This window comes from Cetorhinus maximus, chromosome 4, assembly GCF_964194155.1.
Source record: "Cetorhinus maximus chromosome 4, sCetMax3.hap1.1, whole genome shotgun sequence".
NCBI classification, from domain to species: domain Eukaryota; kingdom Metazoa; phylum Chordata; class Chondrichthyes; order Lamniformes; family Cetorhinidae; genus Cetorhinus; species Cetorhinus maximus.
Window position 1 is genome coordinate 157,794,034 of NC_135882.1, and position 27,812 is coordinate 157,821,845.

At 42.8% G+C, this 27,812-nt stretch overlaps 1 protein-coding gene across 12 annotated transcripts in view; it reads left to right on the top strand.

Moving 5' to 3' along the window:
- LOC144679979 (receptor-type tyrosine-protein phosphatase mu) overlaps positions 1 to 27,812 on the top strand; it is an 855,381-nt gene that overhangs the window by 653,713 nt on the left and 173,856 nt on the right. For 8 of the 12 annotated variants that reach the window (XM_078541013.1, XM_078541014.1, XM_078541015.1 and 5 more), the window contains 2 exons: positions 27,487 to 27,638; positions 27,725 to 27,802. In XM_078541013.1, the coding sequence (XP_078397139.1) occupies positions 27,487 to 27,638; positions 27,725 to 27,802 (230 nt within the window). The remainder of the gene's footprint in view (positions 1 to 27,486; positions 27,639 to 27,724; positions 27,803 to 27,812) is intronic. The other 4 variants (XM_078541019.1, XM_078541022.1, XM_078541023.1 and 1 more) reach the window with 1 other exon arrangement.

Consider the following 27,812-nt stretch of genomic DNA (forward strand, 5'->3'; position numbering starts at 1 on the left):
CAGAATTATGCAGCCGTTCTCCATTTAAGTAATACTCTGCTTTTTTGTTCTTCCTGCCAAAGTGAACAACTTCACATTTTCCCACATTAAATTCCATTTGCCAGATCTTTGCCCCCTTGCTCAACCTACCTATATCCATCTGCAGCCTCCTCATGTCCTCCTCACAACATACTTTCCTACCTACCTTTGTGTCATCTGCAAATTGAGCTACCATGTCTTCACTCCCCTCATCTAAGTTATTGATGTAAATCGTAAAAAGTTGAGGCCCCAGTACAGACCCCTGTGGGACTCCACTCATCACATCCTGCCAATCAGAAAAAGACCCCTTTATGCATACTCTCTGTTTTCTGCCAGCCAGCCAATCTTCTATCCAGGCTAATATGTTACCGCCTACACCATTTGCTTTTATTTTCCGTAATAATATTTGATGTGGCACCTTATCAAATGCCTTCTGGAAATCCAAGTACAGCACGTCCAGAGGCTCCCCTTTATTCCACTGCACATGTTACTCCTTCAAAAAACTCCAATAAATAGGTTAAACATGATTTTCCTTTCACAAAACCATGCTGACTCTTCCCTATTCCCTTGAGCTCTTCTAAGTGCCCAGCTATAACATCCTTAATGATCAATTCTAATAACTTCCCCACGACAGACGTCAAGCTAACTGGCCTATAGCTTTCTGTTTTCTGCCTCCCTCCCTTCTTGAAGAGAGGGGTTATACTGTGTGCAGTTTTGGTTGCTACTTTCCAGTCTGATGGAACCTTTCCAGAATCTAGCGAATTTTAGAAAATTAACACCAGTGCATCGACTACCTCATTAGCCACCTCTTTTAAGACTCTTGGATGTAGTTCATCAGTACCCAGAGACTTGCTAGCCCGCAGCTCCATCAATTTGCTCAGTATCGTTTCCCTAGTGATTTCAATGTCACCAAGTTCCTCTCTCCCTTTCACCTCCTGACTTGCAGCTATTACTGGAATGTTTTTTGTATCCTCCAGAAGCAAAATATTTGTTCATTTCTTCTGCCATTTCCTTATTACCTACTATTAACTCCCCATTGTCACTCTCTAGAGGAGCAAGACTCACTTTACTTACTCTTTTCTTTTTTAAATACCTGTAGAAACTGTTGCTATCCATTTTCACATTTCTAGCTAGTTTCCTCTCATACACTGATTTCTTTCTCCTGATTAACCTATTAGTAATCCTCTGCCGTTCTTTATATTCTGTTCAATCATTTGTCCTGCCACTCATCTTTGTGGAGTTGCATGCTTTTTCCTTAAGTTTGATGCTTTCCTTAACATCTTTAGTTAACCACGGATGGTGGGTCCTCCCCTTAGAATTTTTCTTTATGGTAGGAATCTATTTATTCTGAATACTCTGAAATATCCCCTTAAATATCTGCCACTGCTTCTCTGCTGATCTATCCTCTAGCCTAGTTTCCCAGTTCACTTCAGCTAGCTCAGCTTTCATCCCCACATAGTTGCCCTTATTTAAGTTTAAGATACTAGTCTTAGACCCGCTTTTCTCCCTTTCAAACTGGATGTTAAATTCAAAGAGATTGTGGTTGCTGCTACCTAGGGGTGCCTTTACTCTGAGGTCATTAATTAATCCTGTCACGTTACACAATACCAAGTCTAATAACACCCGCTCTCCGGTTGGCTCCAGAACATGCTGCTCTAAGAAACTATCTCGAAAGTATTCTAAGAACTCCTCATCCAGGCTACTACTATCTGATTTTTCTAGTTTATGTGTAGATTAAAATCACTTATGATTATTGCTGTCCCTTTATCACAAGCACACAATATTTTCTCTTGAATACTTTGTCCTAGACTGTGGCTACTGTTAGGGGGCCTGCAGACCACTGCCACTAATGACTTATTTCCCCTACTATTCCTCATCTCCACCCAAACCGATTCCACATCCTGATCTCCTGAATCAAGGTCACCTCTAACTGTTGCACCAATGCCCTCTTTGATTAACAGTGCTACACCTCCACCTTTACCTAGCTTCCTATTGATCTTGAATGTCATACGATTATAATGGGCGGCTTCAAGAATTGCTGAACAAAAAATTGAATAAAAAGCAAAGAAGACATTAGTTTGTGGTGTATTCCCACCACAATTTGTCTTCCTGGGGGGAGCTTCAGAAAATCCGGCGAAAGCAACTATAGCAGCACCCATCCCAGCTACTACAGAAGAAGGAAGATCAAAGGGATATTGTTTGGGCCAAATGGCCTGTTTCTGTATTGTATTTCCTATGTCATCCCAGCATGGAAGTATAAGAATTTGGGCTCAGTTATTAATGAATCTATAAATGAAAAGCTTGTGTCGGTAGGAGTGATCATGAAGCTTTATTGGATTGTTGTAAAAACCCAATTGGTTTTGTTGTAATATGCCTTTAAGGGATATCAGCATAATTCCAATAGAAGGAAAATGTGTCACATGATCCAGTCTTAGTTTTACTATTGCTTTGAGCAGACCACACACACACACCAGATGTCTTCGAGCTTTATATCTATGTATATCTGTTCTCATGTGCCTAGTCTTAATAAATGAACCCATAACATGTTTACCCAATCGCTTATGAGTGATTGGTGCCTTGTGTCTTGGGCTGTAGATAAACCCAAAGATTATATCATTATAATAATATGAAATAGTGATCAGCAGCGGTAAGACAGGTGGCAGCAAGATTAAGTACAGGAATGACAGGGTGAACAGCCTTAGATCGTGCTGCATAGCATGAGCCGACCATTGGCGTTTTGGCCAGACCGCAAAGATGTGGTGCGTGATTGTGAAGAAAAGCTTTGGAGACAGCACCAATCTAGGGCTCAAATAAAAAGCTAGTAAGTTTATGGATTCCTAGTGGTGAGATTGCAGCATATAACCTGTCAGTTCAGTCAATGGGACAGCGCATCGAGAGCATCAGCACTGGGTTAGCTCAGTTGGGACAGGCAAGTGACTAGGGTGTGGGCTGGATCGATAGCGAGCAAGGGAGAGTCAAACAAAAAAAAAATCATAAAATTCAGGCCAGAGAAGGTTGCGATTTTAATGGGCGACTTCAGGAGTTGCTGAACAAAAAATTGAATAAAAAGCAAAGAAGACATTAGTTTGTGGTGTGTTCCCGCCACAACTTGTCTTCCTGGGCGGAGCTTTGGAAAAGCAGGTGAAAGCAGCTACAGCAACACCCATCCCAGATACTACAGAGAAAGGAAGATCAAAGGGATATTGTTAGAATGTCCACAAATTTCCCCAATTTGAATTGGGCTGCAGCTGATCTACTATCCAAATTCAAAATATTTAAACAATGTACAGAGCTACACTTTCTTGATTCAGGTGTGCCTGAACCAGACAGGCAAGTCATACAAATTCGCCTAGCATTTGGGAATGAAGTTCTACACAGGCTGAACACGTCAGGATTAACAGAAGAAGAGCTAAAAGATCCCCAGAAGATATGGACTACATTGGAAAACTGGCTCAGAATGAGTCTCCAGTCTTCATTGACTAGAGTTCATGCCATTCCGACACAGCCTACAGAATCCATAGACCATTTCGTCAGTAGATGCAGAGAAAAGGGTATGTACCGTGATTTTTCAAACGCAGAGCTAGCAGACAGAATTGCGCAGTTGGTGATCGCATCTACTCCCATGGAAACAGTCCAGAAAGATCTGCTATTCAAGTCCAAAACGTATAGCATTGAAGAGATACTCAAGGATAGATGTAAGTACAAATCGACCCTCGCAGGTTGGCAAAGCTTGCAGGCCCAAAGTACAACCCCAATTAGTGACTCACTCACTAGAACAACCAAACCTAGCAAGGCATGAGGAAGATGTGGACCTCTGCATGCACCAAGGAAACGCTCAGCTTTCCAGCAATTCTACAAAGCATGTAGCAGAAAGGGCCATTGGCAGTGGCAGTGCACTAGAGCAAAGGCTGATGCAGCTACAAAGAGCCGTGCACTGATCCAAACAGACCGCACACTATGGGTACCTTCAAGCAATAAGAGTGACCATCTGGTGTCCAGTCAGAAACATATTAATGAAGTGATTGACAAACCAGAAAATGACGATGATGTGCACAACGAGACAAACATCGATCTCGTCGAAAACATAGATGCCATCACATAGTCTGAAGTGTTTGCCAAGATTCAAATTATCTGCCCTAAGTTGGTAACGATTCATTATTGGCCAAGATTGACACAGGGGCAAGCGCCAACATACTACCTCTGCAAATTCTAAAAGATCACAGATATGGAAGGCCGTGGTGAAACCTACTACTTTCAGCATACAATGGTTCGTTAATTCCATGTGCAGGTTCCATAGTCCTGGAGTGCAAGTACAATCAATCCTCCTGGGCATCACAGATGTTCTACATCATGTGAAAACTAAAGGCCCAGCAACTGTAGGTCAACTGGCATGTCGGAGACCTCACACCAGTAACAATCCATGGAACCAGTGAGACAACACAAGGCAGAAACTACTCCTATCACCTCAGCCCATGATCTAACATTGAAATATCCAGAACGTTTCAACAAAATTGCCAATTTCAAGGGAGCTGCAACAAAACACTTGCAGATTTCAAGTCCGTCAATTGATCAACTGTGTGACCACGTACAAGACATTTTGAAGGTCGAAATAGACAAAATGGAGAAAGATGGAATCGTCAGAGAGTACAAGAACACATGGATCGATGTAGTTAAATCACGTGTCATAAAGAAGGATGGATCATTGAGAGTATGCCTCGATCCATGATTTTTAAATGCAGCTTTGAAATGTTGTCCTTACAAAATACCCACATTAGAAGAGCTAAATTCAAGGTTGTCAGGTCCTCAAACTTGATGCCAAGCATAGTCACTGGTCAGTACATCTCACGGAGAAGAGAGCTTACTACATTTCGTACCCTATTCAGACGATACTGTTTTCAATGACAGTCAGGATCTCTTTCCAGCTCACATCGACCGCATTACATGCACTGTACCAGGATGCATTTGAATCGCAGATGACATAACTGCAGTGGGATAAACAAAGCAAGAACACAACCATAACCTGCAGTCAATGATGGAAACAGCATATAATGAAGGATCGGTGTTCAACTGTCTGAAATGTGTAAACAATGTGCATCAGATCAATTTCTTTGCTTCCATTTATTCCAGTGCTGGCATATGTCCTGATCCAGCTAAAATAGTGGATATTAAGGCCTTGCCAACCCCTCAACTTAAGGACAACATCGAAGATGTCTAGGTCTCTTTAATTTTTGTCTCCATATTTTCCCAATTTCATTCAAAAATCATCATCACTAAGGGAATTGTTGAGAAAGGATGTGCCTTTCCTGTAGCACAAAGACTAGCAATAGCTCTGAAACAGTCATTGTCAGAAGCATCAACATTGTAATTTTACGATCCTAGTGAGACCCTGGAGATAGATGCCTCACAGAAAAGCCTGGGAGCATTCATAATACAAAAAGGCAAACCGATTGCATTTGCTTCAAAATCTCTGTCCATAATGCAATCCAACTACTCCAACATTGGGCAGGAAACATTAGCTTTAGTGTTTGGTATCATGCATTTTCATACCTATCTACTTGGCAAAAGATTTATGGTAGAGACCAGCCACAAGCCACTGGAGATGATTTGACAAAAACTATTGACCAGTGCACCGCCAAGTTTGCAATGTCTTTTGGTAAAGGTTCAAGGTTATAACTGTGAGACTAGGTACAAGCCAGGCAACTTGATGGTCACATTGGATACACCTAGCAGATTGCCCAACCAAGTGAAAACAGAAGATATATCCTTAGATCTACAAGTTGACTTCATTGACATCAAACTTGAAGATGTTCTCCAAATTGATCTGGTACATTTTACACAATGCAAATGCCAGCAGCTATAAAATGAAGTAGCGAGAGACTCTACATTATAGAAACTGTGGAAACCATCATCAAAGGATAGCTTGATTCAGTTCAGCATGTCCACAAACACGTGAGACCATTTTGGCCTTATCTGGACGAGTTTGGCATCTCCCGGGGAGCCATTTTTAAAAGCAGACAAATCTTCATAGTGGAATCTTTGCAACAGGATATTCTTCAACAACTTCATCACTCATACATTGGCATAGATAGGACAAGAAGACTTGCAAGAGAGAAAGTCTGATGGCCAGGTATGACCAGTGACGTTGAAGTAGTCATCAAGAAGTGCGAGGTATGTCAAGAGCATATGCTAATTGAGCACAAAGCACCATTGATTCCACATGAAGTTCATCCCCATCCTTGGTCCAAAATCACATCCGACCTCTTTCATGTCCATGGCACTGACTTCATCATCATCATCGACAACTTTACCAAGCACCCCATTGTTCAACAATTGCACAATGCATGGAAACTCCATGTGCTATTTTCTTATTTTGTGCACCTAGAGAGATCATTATAGATAGTGGTCCCCACAAAAAATTTGATAAGCCATTTCAGAAAATGTGTGAGAAGTGGAATATCGATCACACCACTTCGTCTCCTTGTTACCCTAGATGTAATGGCTTAGTTAAATGAATGATTTGCATGGTGAAATCCATAATTCCCAAGCTATTGACAAACCAAGCAACATCTTCACATTGCAATGTTACACATGAGAGTGATTACTATTCCATCACTGGCAGAGCTCATGTTTGGCAGACCAGCGTGAACCAACTTACTTACTCTTACCCATTCTACTCTCCCAGAAGCTAGAGAGCAACTCTGAAAACTACAAGATATGATTACCAATGTACACAATAAAAATGCAAGTACAGAATTGCCAAGTTTGCAGTCGGGAGAATAAGTTCATCTCCAAGCTCCCACAGAAGGGACATGGCAACCAGTCGAGGTGACAAAGATTTGTTCGGAACTAAGGTCCTGTGAAGTCATTGCACACAAGGACAAATCAGATCCATTCCAGCTCCTCAACCACCATACAGTCCTATTACATCCAGAACAAGATTCCAAATGAAACCAGGAACAACATCAAAGAATGACAATCCCGCAGATCACTGCGAGCAATTAAGGAAACCTCCAGACAAGGTAACCATTACAGGATCTGGGCATACCAGCACTTACCTTTATGCATTAGAGACTTGTAGATTCATCAGTTCTATCCACTTATGTAATGGTAACTGAACACAAACATGTATTGTAGATAGTTGCATCTCTTTGGAAAGGGGGAAAGTATCTTTAAAAAGAAGTGGGACTGATATCAGCCTGACACCACGAGATGAGAAATGTGTCATGTGATCCAGTCTTAGTTTTACTATTGCTTTGAGCAGAGCACACACACACAGCTCTGATGTCTTTGAGCTTTATACCCATGTATAACTGTTTTCATGTGCTTAGTCTTAATAAAAGAACCCACCACACGTTTACCCAATCCCTTGGTGATTTGCATCTTGTACAGTAAATAATCCCATTATAATAACAAGATGGTTTACACACGTTCTTTGGGGGAAAGAAACAAGCTGTCTTTCCCCGGCCTGGTCTATATGTGACTCCAGTCCCACACCAATGTGGTTGACACTTAACTGTCCTCTGAAGTGACCCAGCAAGTCATGTAACAAATCAGGTGAACTTCGGATGTGCAAAAAACACTGATCTTGCCAGCAGCGTCCATATCCTGAAAATGATTTTTTTTCAAAAGTGCTTTGCAATACTTCTGAGAAATGCAGCACAGCACTGTACAAATGGAGGCTCCATTTTATCTTTACATGTGCAGAGATATCACTTCTAATTCCCTATCCATTTAGCCTTTCTTTATCTATTTTATACATTATTCCTTTTCTCCTCGTCTATCTTACCTCCCTGGTGCTTTCTATATGTACCTAATGATGTCTTTGTGTATGTACTTTGTATGTTTCTACATCTGAGGCTTATTCTGTCTGTAGACATGTATCGCCCTATCTCCTTCTTTGCTGTAAAAAAGCATCTCTACTGCAGGAAACCAACAAGGCTCTAAGGATTACGTTGGTTAAATCATAGATAGTCTTTCGACAAATGTGTAATAATATTGTTTCCACAATTCTCTGTCAAATATTCCATAACAAAAAAAATTACATGTCATTGAGTACATAACAGTTCTTCATTACTTGTCAGCAGCACTATGGGGTATTTTTGATAGGTACATTTATTTGTTTTATGGCTGTGCTGGAGTGATTTATTACACAACTTCCAGAAAATAGCAGGAGTGGGAGGTAATACAACTGCATTCTACTTCCACTGATGTGTTCCAGCTGTTCATACCAAACAAAAAATACTATCAATAGTATATTATATCTTTCTGCATCCTTGCTGGGTGAGAAACGGTTCTCCTTCCTTCATGCTGCTGCATATCTAGCTGTTAATCCTATTTTTTACATTATTGTCATTTGTGACTTGGAGGATCTGTTGCCAATTCAAGCTACTTTGCCCAATTTGACAATTTTTTTTTTACTGGTTGTTCTAGTTATTTTCTGTTAATGTTCAGTAGAAAGGCTTTTATGTTTTACTCTATGGTTAAAGTTTTCAGCTCTTAGTGCTGCAGAAGATTTTTTTTTTAAATTAAATTGCCCCTCTGTTCTCGCCAGTGTTCTCCCCACCTAAATAAGTGACGTTGGACTGAGGTACATGACAAGCCTTCACTACCTTGCCAAAGAAGCTGTTCCTCATGTTTGAGCTGGATGACAAATTTCAACAGGCATGGGAGGCATACAGCCTGAGACCAGTCCCTGAGCTGCCTGCACATTTGCGCACATGCATCTTCTAGCAGCTGTCACCAGGCCACAACTAGGAGCAGGAAAGCTGCGGAATTGTGTCCTCCTACCTAAGCCAGAAACATGAAGGTCAATTATCCTACCGATGCCCAAAGTTCAAAAATCAAACCTTATGCACAGATTAAAGAAACATTGGTAAATAAATTGCTCTTGGGATATGGCAACATTTCATTTATTGCATATCCCTAGTTTTTTTGAGAAGGTGGGCCATTTACTTGAACTGCTGCAGTTTTTGTGCTGATGATGCCCCCACAATGGTGCTAGATATGGTAACGAAAGAATGGCAGTGATGTGTATCTAAGTCAGGAAGCTGTGTAGCTTGGAAGGGAGATTGGAGGTGATGGTATTCTCGTGACAGTGTTGCTGCTGTCGTTCTCATTGCTTGAATGCTTGTGATGTGCTGTCGAAATAAGCTTGGATAGTTGCTTGCAGTGCATCCTTTAGATAGTATATGCTGCACCCATGGGTGGTAAATATTGAGCTGAGACAACTGAACTGCGCTACCCTGGATAGTGTTGAGTTTCTTTCTCTGATGTCTCTTCCCACAATCTGATTTCTCTTCCCATGATCCAACCTCTCTTCCCTCGATCCGCACTCTCTTCCCACTATTCAATTACTCTGCTATGCTGTCATCTCTCGCTCCTCACTGTACAATCTCTCTCTTTCCCTTCAATCCAATCATGCTCTCCCTGTGATCCGATCTTGCTCCCTTCAATTCAATCTCTCTCCCTTTGCAATCTCTCCCTCCATGGATCAATTAATCGGAGTTAGTTAAAGTGACTAGCTAAATTCAATTTGTGTGATGGACAAAGCGTGTCAGGTGAAAGTGTTACTAGACAGGTGTGCACTTTCAATATATGTTAGTTATGTACAGCTGTTGTTCAATTTGCAAAAGCCAATATACGGCAGACCTTTTTCTGGTTTGATCAATCTGCAGTGACCTTTTCGGGGAGTCATATATGTTCAAAACATTTATAACAACAAAAGACGCCACAAGTACAGGTCACCCTGTTTCAATGAAAATCAATCAAAAGAAATGCTTTTCTTAACTTTTCCATTTCGCTGCTTTCCCGAGCCATTTAACTAGTGAATTGTGCTTAAAATAAGGAACCTTCAACAAAATATTTAACCTTTATGATCATTGTAGAAATGAAATTCAGACTGAAGTGACTGCTGTCAGGAACATTTTAATCTCACTCACTATGATTTATAATTAGAAGACTATTGATGCTCATCAATATAACACCTCATTGTATTTTGAATAATTCCAATGTTTTAGCCCTATCATCTTGCTTAGTATATCCCAAACATTCAGCATTCTTTGACGAAAGAGGTTTGTTTGCTCTCTAATCCAAATTTTCTTTCACTATATTTCACTTTTGCCTTCTGATCCTTATTTATGGTTACGACAGTGCAGTGATTATGATGATTGTTGCGCTAGAAATTGTGAGTGTAAATCCTGCAACACGCAATTTATGAAATCGAATTCAGTAAATCAGCTGACTTGTGAGTGAACACTAAAATTGACCATGGAAGCTACCTTGTTGTAAATATCTAACAGAGTAAATATCATTATTCGAGGAAGGTAACCTGACCATACTACTCAGCTTAGTCCATTTGTAACTTCCTATGTGACTTCACTCTTTGTGCTTAACTCTTGGGGCCCAACAAGGCATTGGAGGTGGGCACTATATGCTACCTTGCCAGAATCGACTCAGAAAAAAAATAATCTAGATTTGCTTTTTGCGGACCATTTGACATTTATGTGTTGATGAAATTGACTCAGCTGCTTTCCTTCTGGCCGATTTCTATTGGGTCCATTTTCTTTACATTCGACTCAATCTTTTGTGTGCCTTTTCTACCGCAAATGAAGACTTATACTGGCTGATGTGTAAAACTGAACATAGTATTAGTCAGTCTGTGGTGCGAAAAGAACATTCCTTTAAAAAAAATCAGTCAAGAATGAATAATGTAGTATTGGACATGTTTATTTTTTGAGATTTGGCACTAATGTGAACAATTGAACAATGTATTATGACACCATTCAAACATGCTGCCTTGTTTTCAGAGGGTTAGCAATTTAATGTACTGTGTTGTCTGCAGACTTTCCATTTGCTCTTATCTGAGTGTTGTTGTTGGTTTGTCTGCTCTGATGGCAGCCCGTAATTGTCCTTTCTTCTCCTGGTGGCAATGCAATAAATGCATCAATTTCACCGCCACAGCCGGCAACTGGATGTTCTGGCATCTATCTGGGTTTATATATCTATAACAATGTATATGTAATATATAGAGAGATTGATGGTCCCTTCCTGCACCAAAACACTAGCATTAATCCCTCTTAAATACCATCTGTTCAAATGGGAACAATGGTTTCACTGAACTGAAATACCTATTATTATAGTTGCAACTGGCAGCCAGGAATGTGCATTCTCTTTGGTTTTCTTTTGCGTGGTTTTATATGTGACATGAATTGAACAATGACATTTGCTGTGTGTTGTTCTGAGGCCCCTTCTGCCCACACAGATGGATGGGAAAAACTCAACGGCGCTATTTCAAAGAGCAGCAAGGGACTTATCCTCGGTACAAAATTGAAACACTTGGAAATCTGAAATCGGAACAAAAATGCTGGAAAATCTCAGCAGGGCAGGCAGCATCCATGGAGAGAAACAGAGTCAATGGCTGGAATCTTCCAGCCCCTACCCAACCGCCCACCCTCCCTGTGGGGGGACAAGAGAGGCATTGAAACCTCTGTTCACGTTGGCAGGACTGAAAGATCCCACTGGCATGAGGGGCTGAGAAATTCCCGCCACATGTTTCAGGTCAACAACCTTTCATCAGAATGTTCCGTTGAAGAGTTATCCCCGGTATATTTAACCCTCTATCAACACCACAAAAAGCAGATTACATGATCTGTTTGTGGGAGCTTGCAGCATACAAATTGGCTGTGGCATTTCCTACATTACAACAGTGACTGTACTTCAATAGTACTTCATTGTTTTTGGGAATTTGATGATGTGGAAGGCACTGTTGATGCTAGTCTTTCTTTCATTTTTACTGCTAACCCGGTTATACTTGTCATGAATGGCGTAAGCAGGAATTGGAAGGAATTTTGTCCTCTCCCCATCTCTCAAATTCTACAGTTGAAATCAGTGATGTTGGCAGCGGTGTGACCACCGCACAGTCATTGTGGAGATGAAGTCCCGGCATCACATTCAGGTTACCCTTCATTGTGTTGTGTGGCACTACCACCATGCTAAATGGGATAGATTTCGAACAGATGTGGCAACTCAAGACTGGGTAAACATGAGGCGCTGTGGGCCATCAGCAGCAGCAGAATTGTACTCGAACACAATCCGTAACCTCATGGCCCGGCTTATCCCCCACTCTACCATTACCATCAAGCCAGGGGATCAACCCAGGTTCGATGAAGAGTGCAGGAGGGCATACCCGGAGCAGCACCAGGCACACCTAAAAATGAGGTGTCACCCTGGTGAAGCTATAACACAGGACCACTTACATGCCAAACAGCATAAGCAACAAGTGATAGACAGGGCTAAGTGATCCCACAACCAACGGATCAGATCTAAGCTCTGCAGTCTTACCACATCCAGTCGTGAATGGTGGTGGACAATTAAACAACTCAATAGAGGAAGAGTTCCATAAATATTCCCATCCTCAGTGATGGAGGAGCCCGGCACGTCAGTGCAAAAGAGAGGGCTGAAGCATTAGCTACAATCTTCAGCCAGAAGTGCCAAGTGGATGATCCATCTCGGCCTCCTGCAAAGGTCCCAAGCATCACACATGCCAGTCTTCAGCCAATTCGATTCACTCCACGTGGTATCAAGAAACGGCTGAAGGCACTAGATAGTGCATAGGCAATGGGCCCTGACAATATTCCAGCAATAGTACTGAAGACTTGTGGTCTAGAACTTGCTGTGCCCCTAGCCAAGCTGTTCCAGTACAGCTACAACACTGGTATCTACCCAGCTTTGTGTAAAATTGCCCAGGTATGTCCTGCACACAAAAAGCAGGACAAATCCATCCCGGCCAATTCCACCCCGTCAGTCTACTCTCCATCATCAGTAAAGTAATGGAAGGGGTCATCAACAGTGCTATCAAGCGGCACTTGCTTAGCAATAACCTGCACACTGACGCCCAGTTTGGGTTCCACCAGGGCCACTCAGTTCCTGACCTCATTATAGCCTTGGTTCAAACATGGACAAAACAGCTGAATTCCCGAGGTGAGGTGAGAGTGACTGCCCTTGACATCAAGGTAGATTTTGACCGAATGTGGCATCAAGGAGCCCTAGCAAAACTGGAGTCAATAGGAATCAGGGGGAAAACTCCCCACTGGTTGGAGTCATACCTAGCACAAAGGAAGATGGCTGTGGTTGTTGGAGGTCAGTCATCTCACCTCGAGGGCATCGCTGCAGGAGTTCCTCAGGGTTGTGTCCTCGGCCCAACCATCTTCAGCTGCTTCATCAGTGACCTTCCTTCTGTCATAAGGTCAGAAGTGGGAATGTTCGCTGATGATTGCACAATGTTCAGCACCATTCGCAACTCCTCAGATATTGAAGCAGTCCATGTCCAAATGCAGCAAGACCTGGACAATATCCAGGCTTGGGCTGACAAGTGGCAAGTAATATTTGCACCACACAAGTGTCAGGCAATGACCATCTCCAGCAAGAGAGAATCCAATCATTGTCCCTTGATGTTCAATGGTATTACCATCACTGAATCCCCAACTATCAACATCCTGGGGGTTACCATTGACCAGAAACTGAACTGGACTAGCCATATAAATACTGTGGCTACAAGAGCAGGTCAGAGGCTAGGAATCCTGCGATGGGTAACTCACCTCCTGACACCCCAAAGCCTGTACATCATCTACAAGGCACAAGTCAGGAGTGTGATGGAATACTCCCCACTTGCCTGGATGAGTGCAGCTCTCACAACACTCAAGAAGCTTGACACCATCCAGGACAAGCAGCCCACTTGATTGGCACCACATCCACAAACATTCACTCCGTCCACCACCGACGCAGCAGTATGTACCAACTACAAGATGCACTGCAGGAACTCACCAAGACTCCTTCGACAGCACCTTCCAAACTCATGACCACTATCATCTCGAAGGACAAGGGCAGCAGATAGATGGGAACACCACCACCTAGAAGGTCCCTTCCGAGTCACTCACCATCCTGACTTGGAAATATATCGCCGTTCCTTCACTGTCACTGGGTCAAAATCCTGGAACTCCCTTCCTAACAGCACTGTGGGTGTACCTACACCACATGGACTGCAGCAGTTCAAGAAGGCAGCTCACCACCACCTTCTCAAGGGCAACTAGGGATGGGCAATAAGTGCTGGCCCAGCCAGTGAAACCCACATCCCATGAATGAATAAAAAAAAATTATTATATAAAACACCAGCTATTTAGCTTCTGGGGGACAGATTTTCCTGTTACCTGTATTTGGGGTCATTAGGTCACCAGGTGCCCCCTAATGGTACCTGCCCAATTCTTCTCTCATTCATACAAATGGAAAGAATATCGGGGAGCTTGCTAATGGGCATGGCCCTCTTTCCAACCGATTCTCCTGTATACATTGCCCCCGGTGCAGAAGGAATAAACAGCAAAAACTGGAAAGTAAGAGCACTGGTCTGAACTGGCATTCCATTTAAGAGTATACAAGACCAGTTTGAACCAGTACTCTTATTTCCCAGCATTCACTGTTTTTTTCCCTAGAGGAAAATCAGGAAGAATTACTTCCCTACAAGAAGCTCCATTCATTAGCAAGATAATAAAGTGATTTGTTTTTCTCAATAGTTTAAAGGATGGCAAGGTCTATTATATTCATGGAATTGTGCCTGCTACAACCCCAATGGGAACTGAGAGGCTGAGGTTTGATGTATTATAAAACAGGCTAGTTTATCTTTAGTTTAGCCTGCACTTCGCAGGGGAGAAGATTCCTCCTCCCAGCCTTCAGCCTAACATAACTGAAACAGATTGGACTTGGCAGTGACAAATGGAGTCCTGTGAAGGAGTCAGGTGAGGCAATGAGTTAGCGTACCACGGGGTGTTAAGGTGTTGGAAACAAAAATGCAGGAGCTGCTGCGTTCTGTTGTTTCTTTTTCAGAATGCAAAGTGGCACATCTTTCATGCTTGCCCAGCTTTAACCTGACACATACTAAGAGTTCCCAGAATTAATGGAACATCTGTCACCGCAGAACGCCAATCTGCAACTCTAACATGCAAGTCACTCTTACAAGAAGCCAGTTGAAGTGTTGGACGTCAGGGCTAAACCCCAGACTGAGAAGTGGCAGCTCATTACTTTAACTGTTGCCATACTGGTGTTACGCTACCCTTAGTGGTATCATCTTTATTTTTTTTATCTTTATTCTTTCACGGGATGCAGGTGTCGCTGGCAAGGCCAGCATTTGTTGCCCATCCCTAATTGCCCTTGAACTCACCTGGCTTGGTCATTTCAGAGGCCCATTAAGAGACAACCACATTGATGTGGGTCTGGAGTCACATATAGGCCATACCAGGAAGGATGTCAGATTTCCTTCCCTAAAGGTCCCCATCACTGTTAGCTTCATGGACCCCCATCACTGAGATGAGATGAGATGAGATGGGGGAATCTGCCGGTGGGGAGTGTAAAATCCTGGCCAATGTGTTTCAGTGAGATCACCTCTCATTCTTCTAAATTTAGGGGATATAGGCCTTCACTGTCGCTGGGTCAAAATCCTGAAACTTCCTCCCTAGCAGCACTGTGGGTGCACCTACACCAAGTAGACTGCAGCGGTTCAAGAAGGCAGCTCACCACCAACTTCTCAAGGGCAACTAGGGATGGGCAATAAATGCTGGCCCGGCCAGTGAAGCTCACATCCTGTGAATGAGTTTTTTAAAAAAATCTATTCAATCCCTCCTCATAGGATGAGTTCTGTTGAATCTGTGGAAAGGCCCCAGAAGTTGGGATTGATTGCCTCCCTTGAGTCATATGAAAAGATTTGAGCACTTAATCCATGCTAACAATTCAGTGCAACACAAAGAGAGTGCTGCACTGTTTGAGGTGCCGTCATTCAGAAGTGACATCACCTCTGACTCCCCAAATGGATGTAAAAGATTTCAGGACACTATTCAAGGAAGGACAGAGGAGTTCTCTCTGTGTTCTAGCCAATATTTTTCCCTTTCAACACCTAAAGACAGAGATGACTTGGTCTTTTATCTCAATCCATTTTTGGGTGTTTGCTGGATTCAAATTGGCTGCCACATTTCCTACATTACAACAGTGATTACACTTTGAAAGTAATTTATCAAATGTAAAATGCTTTGGGACATTCTGAGGTCATGAAGGATGCTATATAAATGCATATGCTTTCTTTCACTACCTCATTTAGGAAGGACTCTCCATCTTATTGGATGTACAGTCTGTCCAGCTACAGACATAGCATAACAAACTGATCAATATTCAGGATTCTCACTGTATTCATTCACACCCAGGAATGGCCACTTGATGAGAGGGGTTCCTAGGGACCCCAGAATGAGTCAGCACGTTCACAAACAGAGGAATAAGTAAAATGTTTGGCTTTGTGTTCACTGAGCTCAAAAGCAAGAAGCGATAACTTTCTCAAAGACGGACCACAGCAGGCTTTTAAGCCTGTTTTTATTCAAATTAAAATGAAGCCTTTAATTGATCAAGAACCAAAATAGCAAAGGAAGTGGATTGACTGAACAATTCCCCTGCAGGCAGTTGTAACTTATGCCATCGTATAAATTTACAACTAAAGCGAGGTCTTCCAGATAATGTCAAATTTGAAACAGGTGCTTCCATGTTAAAAGTGACTATCTTTGACAGCAAGGCTAGTTTTACCTGTGTCTGTTTGTGTGTATGTGTGTGTGTGTATATCTATACATATATATATATATATATGTGTGTGTGTGTGTGTGTGTGTGTGTGTGTATGAAACAGAACAAGGAGAGGAAGATAGCCGATCTTGATGCCAGTTTTAACTAATGTCTATATTTCTTAAGCCTTTTATGATCCGGTTAGGAACGAATAATTCTTTAAAGTAGATGAAGTTTGAATCCCAGTTACCCACTAAAAGAATAAAGCCACAGGATTCCACTGTTTTAAACAAACGAAATAAACTTTGCTATACAAAATCAGTAAAGTAGAACATTCTATAATATCTATCTTATACTCTAGCATTCAGGAGTAACATGAGGAAAATATGAATTAACAGGCAAACTGTGGTTGGGCCATTTTTACATTTCTAGCTAGCTTCCTCTCATACTCTAATTTCTTTCTCCTGATTAACATTCTCTGCCATTCTTTATATTCTGACCTGCCACTTGACTTTGCATACTTATATGCTTTTTCCTTAAGTTTGATACTTTTTTAAACTTCTTTAGTTAACCACGGATGGTGGGTGCACCCCTTGGAATTTTTCTTTATAGTAGGAATATAATTATTCTGAGTATTCTGAAATAGCCCCTAAAAAGTCTGCCACTGCTTCTCTATTCATCTGTCCTCTAGCCTTGTATCCCAGTTCACTTCAGCTAGTTCAGCTTTTGTGCCCACATAGTTGCCCTTATTTTAGTTTAGAATGCTAGTCTTAGACGCACTCTTCTCCCTTTCAAACTGGATGTAAAATTCAATCATAATTTGGTCACTGCTACCTAGGGGCGCCTTTATTTAGAATTCTTTGAGGAGGTAACAAGCAGGATAGATAATGGGGAACCAGTAGATGTAATATAATTGGATTTCCAAAAGGCGTTCGATAAGGTACCACACATAAGGCTATTTAATAAGATAAGAGCCCATGGTGTTTGGGGTAGTATATTAGCATAGATAGAGGACTGGCTGACTAATAGGAGACAGAGTGTTGGGATACTGCGGGGGGGGGGGTGGGGGGGGTGCATTTTCAGGATAGCAACCTGTAACTAGTGGAGTGCCACAGGGATCAGTGCTGGAGCCACAATTATTTACAATATATATTAATGATTTGGATGAGAGAAATGAATGTACTATCGCCAAGTTTGCGGATGACGCAAAAATAGATGGGAAGGCAAGGATGACACAAAGAGTCTACAGAGGGATATAGACAAGTTAAGTGAGTGGGCAAAAACATGGCAGATGGAATATAATGTGGGAAATTGTGAGGTTATGCACTTTGGCAGGAAGAATAGAGCTGAATATATTTAAATGGAGAAAGACTGCAGAATGCTGCAGCACAGGGATTTGGGGGTTCTCAAGCATGAATCCCAAAAAGCTACCATACAAGTTCAACAGGTAATAGGGAAGGCAAATGGAATTTTGGCCCTTATTTCAAAGGGAATGGAGTATAAAAATAGGGAAGACTTCCTAAAACTATACAAGGCACTAGTGAGACCGCACCTAGAATACTGTGAACAATTTTGGTCCCCTTATCTAAGGAAAGATATACTGGCAATGGAGGCAGTCCAAAGAGGGTTCATTAAGTTGATCCCAGGGTTGGAGGGTTTTTCTTATGGGGAGATGTTGAGTCGGTTGGGCCTGTACTCATTGGGTTGGAATTTAGAAGAATGAGAGGCGACCTTATTGAAACATATAAGACTCTTAGGGGGCTTGACAGGGTAGATGCTGAAAGGTTATTTCCCCTTATGGGAGAGTCTATGACCAGAGGACATAATCTCAGAGTAACGGGGCACCCCTTTAAAACAGAGATGAGGGGGAATTTCTTCTCTCAGAGGGTAATCAATCTGTGGAATTCTTACCGTAGAGGGCTGTAGAGGCTGGGTCGTTAAGTATATTCAAGGCTGAGATAGACAGATTTTTAATCAGTAAGGGTTATGGGGAAAAGGCAGGAAAGTGGAGTTGAGGATTATCAGATCAGCCATGATCTCATTGAATGGTGGAGCAGACTCGATGGGCTGAATGGCCTACTTCTGCTCCCACGTTTTATGGTTTTACTCTGAGATCATTGATTCATCTGTCACATTACACAATACCAAATCTAATATTACCTGCTCTCTGGTTGGTTCCAGAACGTGCTGCTCTAAGAAACTATCTCAACAGCATTCTATGAACTTCTACTTCTAACCCAGGCTACTACAGCCAATCTGATTTTTTCAATTTATATGGAGGTTAAAATCACTCATTATTATTGCTGTCCCTTTAGCACAAGGTCCCAATATTTCTTCTTGTATACTTTGTCCTACATTGTGATTACTGTTAGGGGGGCCTGTAGACCATTCCCACTAGTGACTTCTTTCCCTGACTATTCCTCGTCTCCACCCAATTCCTAACTGTCATGTCCTTACAAAACTGTAGTTAATAGGGCCTAAATAGTTACCCTCAGTCAGAGACAATCCAGAATGGCTCGTGGATGAAATGGAATACTTGCAATAAGGGTGCTTTTGAGGTTGGGACTGAGGCACATTTTTGGGTGAGAGTAAAAGGAACTTTTCTCTGTATCAACCTGGGTTATGTCAGGCCCAGCAGTGACTGGGTACTGGAAATGGAAAAGTGTCCCATTCCCCTCACCATAATAAGCACAAACTTTACCAAAACAAAAAAGAAAGGCTATGAGCTGGGGGTGCTGAGCTGATAACAAAACCTCTTTTCAGCACCATCTGTTCTGGTGTAAAGACACTCAAATCCCACTGTCCTTAGAACTCCCGAGTGGTGGACTTATCCACAACTTCTCACAAGTGAAATCAAGCAGATGTTATTATTGTAGACCTAATGTGTATTGTTTAAATCAAAAGGCTAAGATCTAAAGATTTCTAAAAGTGCTGGCGTCCTTTGTGAATATTTTGTTTTGTGCGTATGTAGCTGCTTCATAACTTATAGGTTACGAACAGTCTCGTGATCTCCATTGTTTACCTGAGTGTATGGTGCCACATGACAATGTTAGGAGTGGCTGATAAAGAAGGACTGACTGCAATTCTTCATGAGGTTTTCTCAATCAACAAACCAATCAAAATTCTTGATCTAAGGCCCCAACCTGGCAATTTCCATGCCTGTTTCCACTCTGTCATCTGTCCACCTTGGCATGGAGGGCATGAGGCGCCATGGGTGTAGGTAAAGGGGTAATGCTTGGCATGGGGGTATAGGTAAGGCCTTTTGAACTTAGCTTTCAAAATGTTCCCTCATCCAGGCTATGGTTCACAATACCTCTAAGGTGCTGGGAACCATGGGTCCTTTAAAAGCTGGCCCAACTCCTCAAAAATTACGAAGGGCTAGGATATGGCTAACCCCACAACGGAGTGGGCCAGGTTGGGAGTGCAGGGTGTGGGCTAATGACTTGTACCAGCCCGCACCCTTAACCGCACTGGTGAAAATTTGGGGTTGTCAGGAATGGGGCTGGGAATCCCAGGATTGGGTCCAGGCCGCTATCTTTAAACCTCCACTAATTCTCTCTGACTCCATGAGAACCCAGCCCTCTGTCTATGTTCCTATGATGTTGTGTTACTGCAATATCATAGTGAGCTTCCAAGTTTGCTGAAAAGTCCGTCTTAATCAATTGACACCACAAACCAGCCAAATTCCAACATTGATCGTAATATTTAGCCACCACCCCCGCCCATTAATCCTCCAAGGAATTTTACCCATGCTAGCTATCCTCTGCTTTCCTTCCTTCAGTTCCAGCTGAACTGGTTTCGCTAACCAATACCTGCCCAGGTATTTCAATTGTGATTTTTCTCCACTCCATCCTACAAAAGCCACCTTTCGTTTCTTGTTCTGGCCACCCTGGCTGGGTCCACACTCCACTTCTGCTGTTCCCCCAAGCTCCCTGCCTCTCTTTATTGTTTATTTAGGTCAAAGCACCCATGTTGCGCTTCTTGGCTATCAGATACCTTTTCTTCAGTCCACTGTCATCTCACATCCTGCTACCTTCAATCACGCACCACAGAACTCCCAGCCTCCAACCTGCTCCCGTAGCCATAGTATTTATATGGCTGGTCCAGGTCCAGTTCAGTTTCTGAATTGAAACTTATGCCCCTCCACCCACACCACCTCCTCGCAACCGCCCCCCCCCCGCCCCACCCAATGGCCCCTCATGATCCCCCATCACCAAATGTGCAAGAGACCAAAATAGGAGGAGCAAAGAGAGCTCATAAGTAACAGAGATAGGGTGGAGGGACCAGTGATCAGCCGATATCTGCATTTTAAAAATGTTTTCCCCTTTTCTGGATATTTTAGTAAGATAAAATGGCCAGGAGGAAAAAAATGACAAATAAACCCTAAACAGTCTTGGATAGGTTCCTGCTTTGGCAGCCTGGTAATTTATACACAAAAGCTCATTCTGAGTGCTGGGGCTCTTCTCTGTGCCTACTGAGAAGCAGAAAATATGTTTTCCAGATCATTAACTTAACATAGGAAATTAGTTTGCTGCATTCAACTAAAAATCTAAATTACGCCGCCTAAGATCCTCATGCATCAAGGCATCTTGAAGACGTCTTACTTAATTGTTTGCCATTACAAGGAATTAAATGATTGTGTGTATCAAAATTCCTCATCTTTGCAATGGAGCTAGAATATTAATTCTGCATTTAACTAAAAGAGGTAAATATGAATATTGTCACCCTTGGCGGTGTAATGTACATTAAAGGCAGCATGATCCGACATAGTAAAAAACAGTTTTCTTAAACATAAATTATACATCGGTTAATCTATTAGCTTCCTGTTGCTTTTTCACATTAGGTGGCAGTTTTAGACAACAGAAATTATGTACCATATTGAATGCTAATGCCGCTTAAATGAATAAATGAGCCTTAGAGTTGCAATGCCACAGTATTAGTTATGAAGAGTCATCCATAATCATCATCATTTACACAGGCAAATAAAGAATACTGCAGAGGATGAATATTCCATGTGCACTTTTGCTTAAGTACCTACCTGTTTTCATTGAGAAAACTGTGAAGGTTCAAGGTGCAGGACACCCCTGTGTCCTGTGAAAAGAGCAGGGGATGACAAGGTAAATTAGGACATGGTGATTTGCTGATACCCAACTTTGGTTGCAAGAGCCGGAGATCAAGGAGGATTGTAAGACTGAAGGAAGCGTGAGGTCCCATGGGCTTAAAATCCTGGAAAGCAGAGTAGGAGCAGGAAAAAGTGTGATGATTTTCCTCTTTCCCCACCTCACAGAGAACCCCCTCCCCCAAACTCCACCAGACCCTGGCCTTACCTGGGCTCCACTGTGTGATGGAATGGAATTGCCTGTTGTCCCAGCCATGGCCACTACTCCCGGCTGGTGCTGCTGGGACATCCAAGCTGCCAACAGGCAGCCCTTGTAACTCTTTCAAGTACATTCACAGTTCTTGACTTTTTTTTTGTTCAAGTCCTGGAGTGGGACATGAACCCACAACCTTCTGACTCAAAGGTGAGGGTGCTATGAACTGAGCCACAGCTGACACCTCAGGCAGCTCTTGTAACTCTTTCGAGTACATTCACAGTTCTTGACTTTTTTTTTCCAGGAGTGGGACATGAACCCACAACCTTCTGACTCAAAGGCGAGGGTGCTATGAACTGAGCCACAGCTGACACCTCAGGCAGCTCTTGTAACTCTTTCGAGTACATTCACAGTTCTTGACTTTTTTTTTCCGGGAGTGGGACATGAACCCACAACCTTCTGACTCAAAGGCGAGGGTGCTATGAACTGAGCCACAGCTGACACCTCAGGCAGCTCTTGTAGGCAGACTTGCTCCTGAGATAGGTGTGGAAGTCTCACCTTAAAGCAATTAACACTGTTCCCAGCATTAAATTGCTATGGAGCAGCTGTCAGAATTGTGGACAAGCTCACCCTCGACTTTTTAGCTTGTGTGGGGGAGACAGATCGCGGAGCCCGCAAAATCTAGTCCTCTGAGTTAGTGTGTGTTTGTGCAATGTGTGCATGTGTCCATATACATATGTTCCTGAGTCCATATCTATACCTGCGTGTTTCTATGTTTTATAAATTGTGAATTGGTGTATTCGTATTAAGTACAAATATCGGGGAAAAAAATCAAGCCTGGAAATAAAGAAAAGTCTGCTATGTCCAGGAAAGCTTCAATTCTAATATCTTAACTAGTAGAATTGATTTTGATCAGAGGATCAGCAAACATTACATATTCTGGTCAATCGTGATTATTATAGCAAAACAGCTATGGGGAAATGCAGTTTTTAAATGAATCATGCGGGTTAGACACTGCTATTTAGCTCAATCTCCTTCTAAATCACAATGTTAGAATATGACAAAATATGACCCACGCCACTCAATTGCAATAGAACTAATTTGCAATGGAATATGCAGTTGAGGCTTAATATAAAAGAGATATATAATGGTTAGCATTGCCAATCAGCAATGTCTCATTTTTTGGGCAATCGGTGATTCAAATTGACTTTTCCTTCTAAAGTAGAGGTTTGCTTTGGATTTACTAAATAGACTGGAGGAAAAATATTTTTTTTTTTTACAAAATGAAGCTTTATATAAAATTCTTTATAAAATAACCTCTAGAATATCCATAGAATATATACTATATGTCTTTAGAATAATATACTATTTGGTCTAGTATAATACTTCAAACGCCAAACATCAGTTTATAAACCGTGGCAGAAATCTGGAGTTAATCTGTGAGCCACTAGAGCTACTCATTTAGGGGAGAACACTATCAGCCATACAGAGGTGGCTTTGGAGGCAGAGGACGGAGCTATACTGAATGCTGCACATCAGGCCGCCTACCCAACGCATTCCCACCTCCGAGCGATCTTGCCAAAGGCAGGGTCAGACTGGCACCGGCTACCAGTCCGGCAGTGGAGGGTCGCCAATTAGGATTAATTAATTAGGGCACAACGTGGGGGGCACGACCGGGATCTTCCCAACGGTGATGACCCCCCCCAGTGAGGCTGAAGCCCAGCAGGTGCCTGGAGGCAACTTTCCAGCAGCAGTATGGGGGCCCCTGGCACCTCCTTTAAATCCCACCCCCCAAGCCCCCCCCCCACCACCCCCAACCCCACCCGCCCAGATATTGCAGGATCATATGGACACAGCTACATCCCCAGGCCATCCTTGAACCATAGAAATGTTACGGTGTAGAAAGAGGCCATTCGGCCCATCGTGTCTGTGCTGGCCAAAAAAAAGAAACAAGCCACTTATTTATAATCCCACTTTCCAGCACCTGGTCCGTAGCCTTGCAGGTTACAGCACTTCAGATGCAGATCCAGGTATGTTTTACACGTGTTGAGCATTTCAGCCTCAACCGCCAATTCAGGCACTGAATTCCAGCTGCCCACCACCCTCTAGGTGACAAAGATTTTCCTCATGTCACCTCTAATCCTTCTAAATCTATGCCCCCTGGTAATTGACCCCTCAGCCTGGCTACCCTATCTAGGCCCCTCATAATTTTGTACACCTCAAATAGGTCACTCCTCAGCCTCCTCTGTTCTAAGGAAAACGACCCAAGCCTATCCAATTTTCAAGTCCAGGCAACATTCTTGTAAATCTCCTCTGTACCCTCTCCAGAACAATTATGTCCTTCCTGTAATGTGGTGACCAGAACTGTACACAAAATTCCAGCTGTGGCCTAAGCAGCGTTTATACAGTTTCATCATTACATCATTGCTTTTGTATTCAATACCTCATCCAATTAAGGAAAGCATTCCATATGCTTTATTTACCACCTTATCCACCTGTCCTGCTATCTTCAGGAACCAGTAGACATGCAATCCAAAATCTCTCACTGCCTCAACCCCTCTCAATATCTTCCCATTTTTTGAGTATTCCCTTTCTTTGTTTATGCTCCCCAAATGCATTACCTCACACTTCTCTGGATTGAATTCCATTTGCTACTTTTCTGCCCATTTCTGTCTTATGGAGTGATTCACCCTCCACAATGATGGCCTGGCAGCCATGGGCACAGTTTATTTTAAAAAAAAACAGTCTTCAGAGGGTGCCCCCATTTTGAGGTACCCTCCTGGTCTCCCTCCTACATCAGCAGCGCCCACCTCTCCCGTCATGGCTGCTGGCCATCCAGACTCGGGGGTTCCCATTGGCCTTCCCAGCTGTGCAGTCCACCCACTGTCCATTTATTGGATGGGCCTCCTGTTAAGTAGCTGCCTGTGGGAAGATTGTGCAGGCGGACGGAGCTCAGACACCATGAGGGTCGGGACCTGGAAATGGTCTTGGACCACATTTAAAAACACTGTCGGTAAGATTCCATCCTCCCAAAAAAAAGACAAAGCTTTGTTAATGAATTGGCAGCTTGTACTCTTTTAGTTGTGTTCAGGCTGCATTTATTGTTGATCCTGAGCTATCCTGGGAAGCTTTCTCCAAGTACAGCTACAGTGCTTGAGCTGATGGTACTCCCACACTGTTGCCAGCAAGCTTGAGTATAGAACCCGATTGTGTTGAAGCAATTTTTCCATCTCAAAATGGTGTGTGACTTGAAGAACAAACTGGCAAGGACTGGAGGAGAAATTGGTCATCGTTTCTGCGCAGAAAATGGAGACAGATAGGGCTAATTATAAAGCAGAATATTGCGGGTGCTGGAAATCTGAACTAAGAACGGAAAATGCTGGAAATACTCAGCAGGTTTGGCAGCATCCGTGGAGCGAAGCATTGACGCTTCAGGTCGATGACCCTTCATCAGAACTGGGAAAAGGTAGAGATGTGATAGATTTTGAGGAAGGGGTGGCCGGGACAAGGACAAAAGGGAGGTCTGTGTTAGGGTGGAAGAAAGGAGAGATCGAATGGCAAAAACTGCTAATTTTGTAAGGCTTCAGTCTGTACCCAAAGGACACCTCAGAAACACTGTAGTGTGTTTAAGAAGAAGCTTTACACTGAAAAGCAGAATTCCACACATGCAGGGCTGAATCTAATGGCTTCAGTTCCCAGCCATCAACTGCCTAGAAAGCCAGGTCAATCCCAACATGACCATTTTCAGAAGGCTTGACAGGAATTGAATGTTAATCAGGCGATTAACTGCCTGCCGTCGATGTTCCCATGCCTTTAAAGGCAAAGATCCCATCTCCAAGAACTGCTGAACAATCAGAGGGCTGGCAGCAATTCAGTCCCAGCACCACAGGGTGCCTTGTTCATGAGGGCATCCCCCCCTCCCCTCCCCTGAGGCCTCCGGTTTTTACTGGGTGGCCTCCCCACATGGAGTATGGCCGCACCCACACCCCCAGCACGCTGCCTCTGTTGGAATTGCAGCTTAAGGGCCTCAGTTGGCCTCCGAGTGGGTATAGGCCATCCTCGACTGTCCCCCAACTTAACTGGCCTTTCCTCCCAAAACTACACCATAAATTCCAGCCACAGATTCAAGTGGCTGAATGGAATTATATCAACTGTGGTACGCATGCAGTCATTCACATACTGATGGAGAGGATAGTTGGCATTCTCCAGCCTATGGAAATTGAAAGGCTGTCTCCTGTACCACCAGAATCTTGATTTAGCAAAGCTTTTTTTATAAATTTGTTTCCTCAACACTTGGGAAGTGGAACATTGGTCCCACCTGACTGCCATCTAGTGACCCTCGCTGGGAATTACACATGTGCAGATTCCCGATGAGGACCGGTTTTAGACTTGGCTGTGTTTAATAGCTTGTCAACACTTGCTGTCCAGGATCATATATTGAGATAAAAGCAAAAAACTGCGGATGCTGGAAATCCAAAACAAAAACAAAAATAAAAATACCTGGAAAAACTCAGCGGGTCTGACAGCATCTGAAGAGAGGAACACAGTTAACGTTTCGAGTCCGTATGACTCTTCAACAGAACTAAGGAAAAATAGAAGGGAGGTGAAATATAAGCTGGTTTAAGGGGGGGTGGGACAAGTAGAGCTGGATAGAGGGCCAGTGATAGGTGGAGATTGCCAAAAGCTGTCAGATGCAAAAGGACAAAGAGGAGTTGACGGTGGTGATATTAGCTAAGAAATGTGCTAATAGGTGACATTAAGGGTAGAAAGCAGGACGAGCAAGGTACAGATAGCCCTAGTGGGGGTGGGGTGGGGGGAAGGGATCGAAATAGGCTAAACGGTAGAGATAAAACAATGGATGGAAATACATTTAAAAATAACGGAAATAGGTGGGAAAAGAAAAATCTATATAAATTATTGGAAAAAAGGGGGATCGGAAAGGGGGCGGGGATGGAGGAGAGAGCTCATGATCTAAAATTGTTGAACTCAATATTCAGTCTGGAAGGCTGTAAAGTGCTAGTCATATATTGAGGGTTGCCATGAGCAAAGCAGTAATGGATGGTTGTCACTTGTAGAACCAGTGAACACCTTCAGAAAAGATGGGAGTTTGCAAAAAGCTGGATTTGCAACCTCCCGCTGTATTGTGAAGCAAAACTCAAAGGAGCAATTGCCGCTATGTAATCCTTCTTATTCCTATATAATAACTTTTGTCGCCAGCTCAGGAAAAAATCCTAACAAGGCACTGATCTCAAACCTACAGAATACTCCATAATCCTTATTGTTAGAGAGGAAGATCCCTGTACACTCATAGGTACCTCCCTTGTTCCTATTATCATTTTGCTTTAGAGTTGTTTCCGGGTGGTAACCTACGTGTAGTGTGGATCCAAATTTCAGTATAACTATTAGCGGCATATTGGACATTGAGCAAAGGAATCTTGTCAGTAACTTTTAGAATTAGTTGCTAGCTCAGATAACTTCAACTTAAAAGACAAAGTATCTGGAATTCAAATGTTCTGTTTGTGTTTCATTAGAAGTTAATTGTGTCCTTTACTTTTCCCCTTAATTTCAAGAAAACTCGCAAAGAAAAGAAAGGATACCTTGAGCAGTACCCGGCAGGAGATGACTGTGATGGTCAATTCAATGGACAAGAGTTTTACCGAGCAAGGAACTAACTGTGATGAGGCTTTCTCCTTCATGGATACGCACAATCTGAATGGAAGAGGTGAGTTAGTAAGACATTCCATCATTTAAGGAGCCAGTTCCCAGACTCTGTTAGTCACTGATCCATTCTTTCCCATTTTCTCTCAGCCATGTCCTCACCATCTTCGTTTACTGTGAAGACAAATACACTGAAGAGCCCATCTATTCAGAATTCCTATTACCCAGGTAGTTGAGT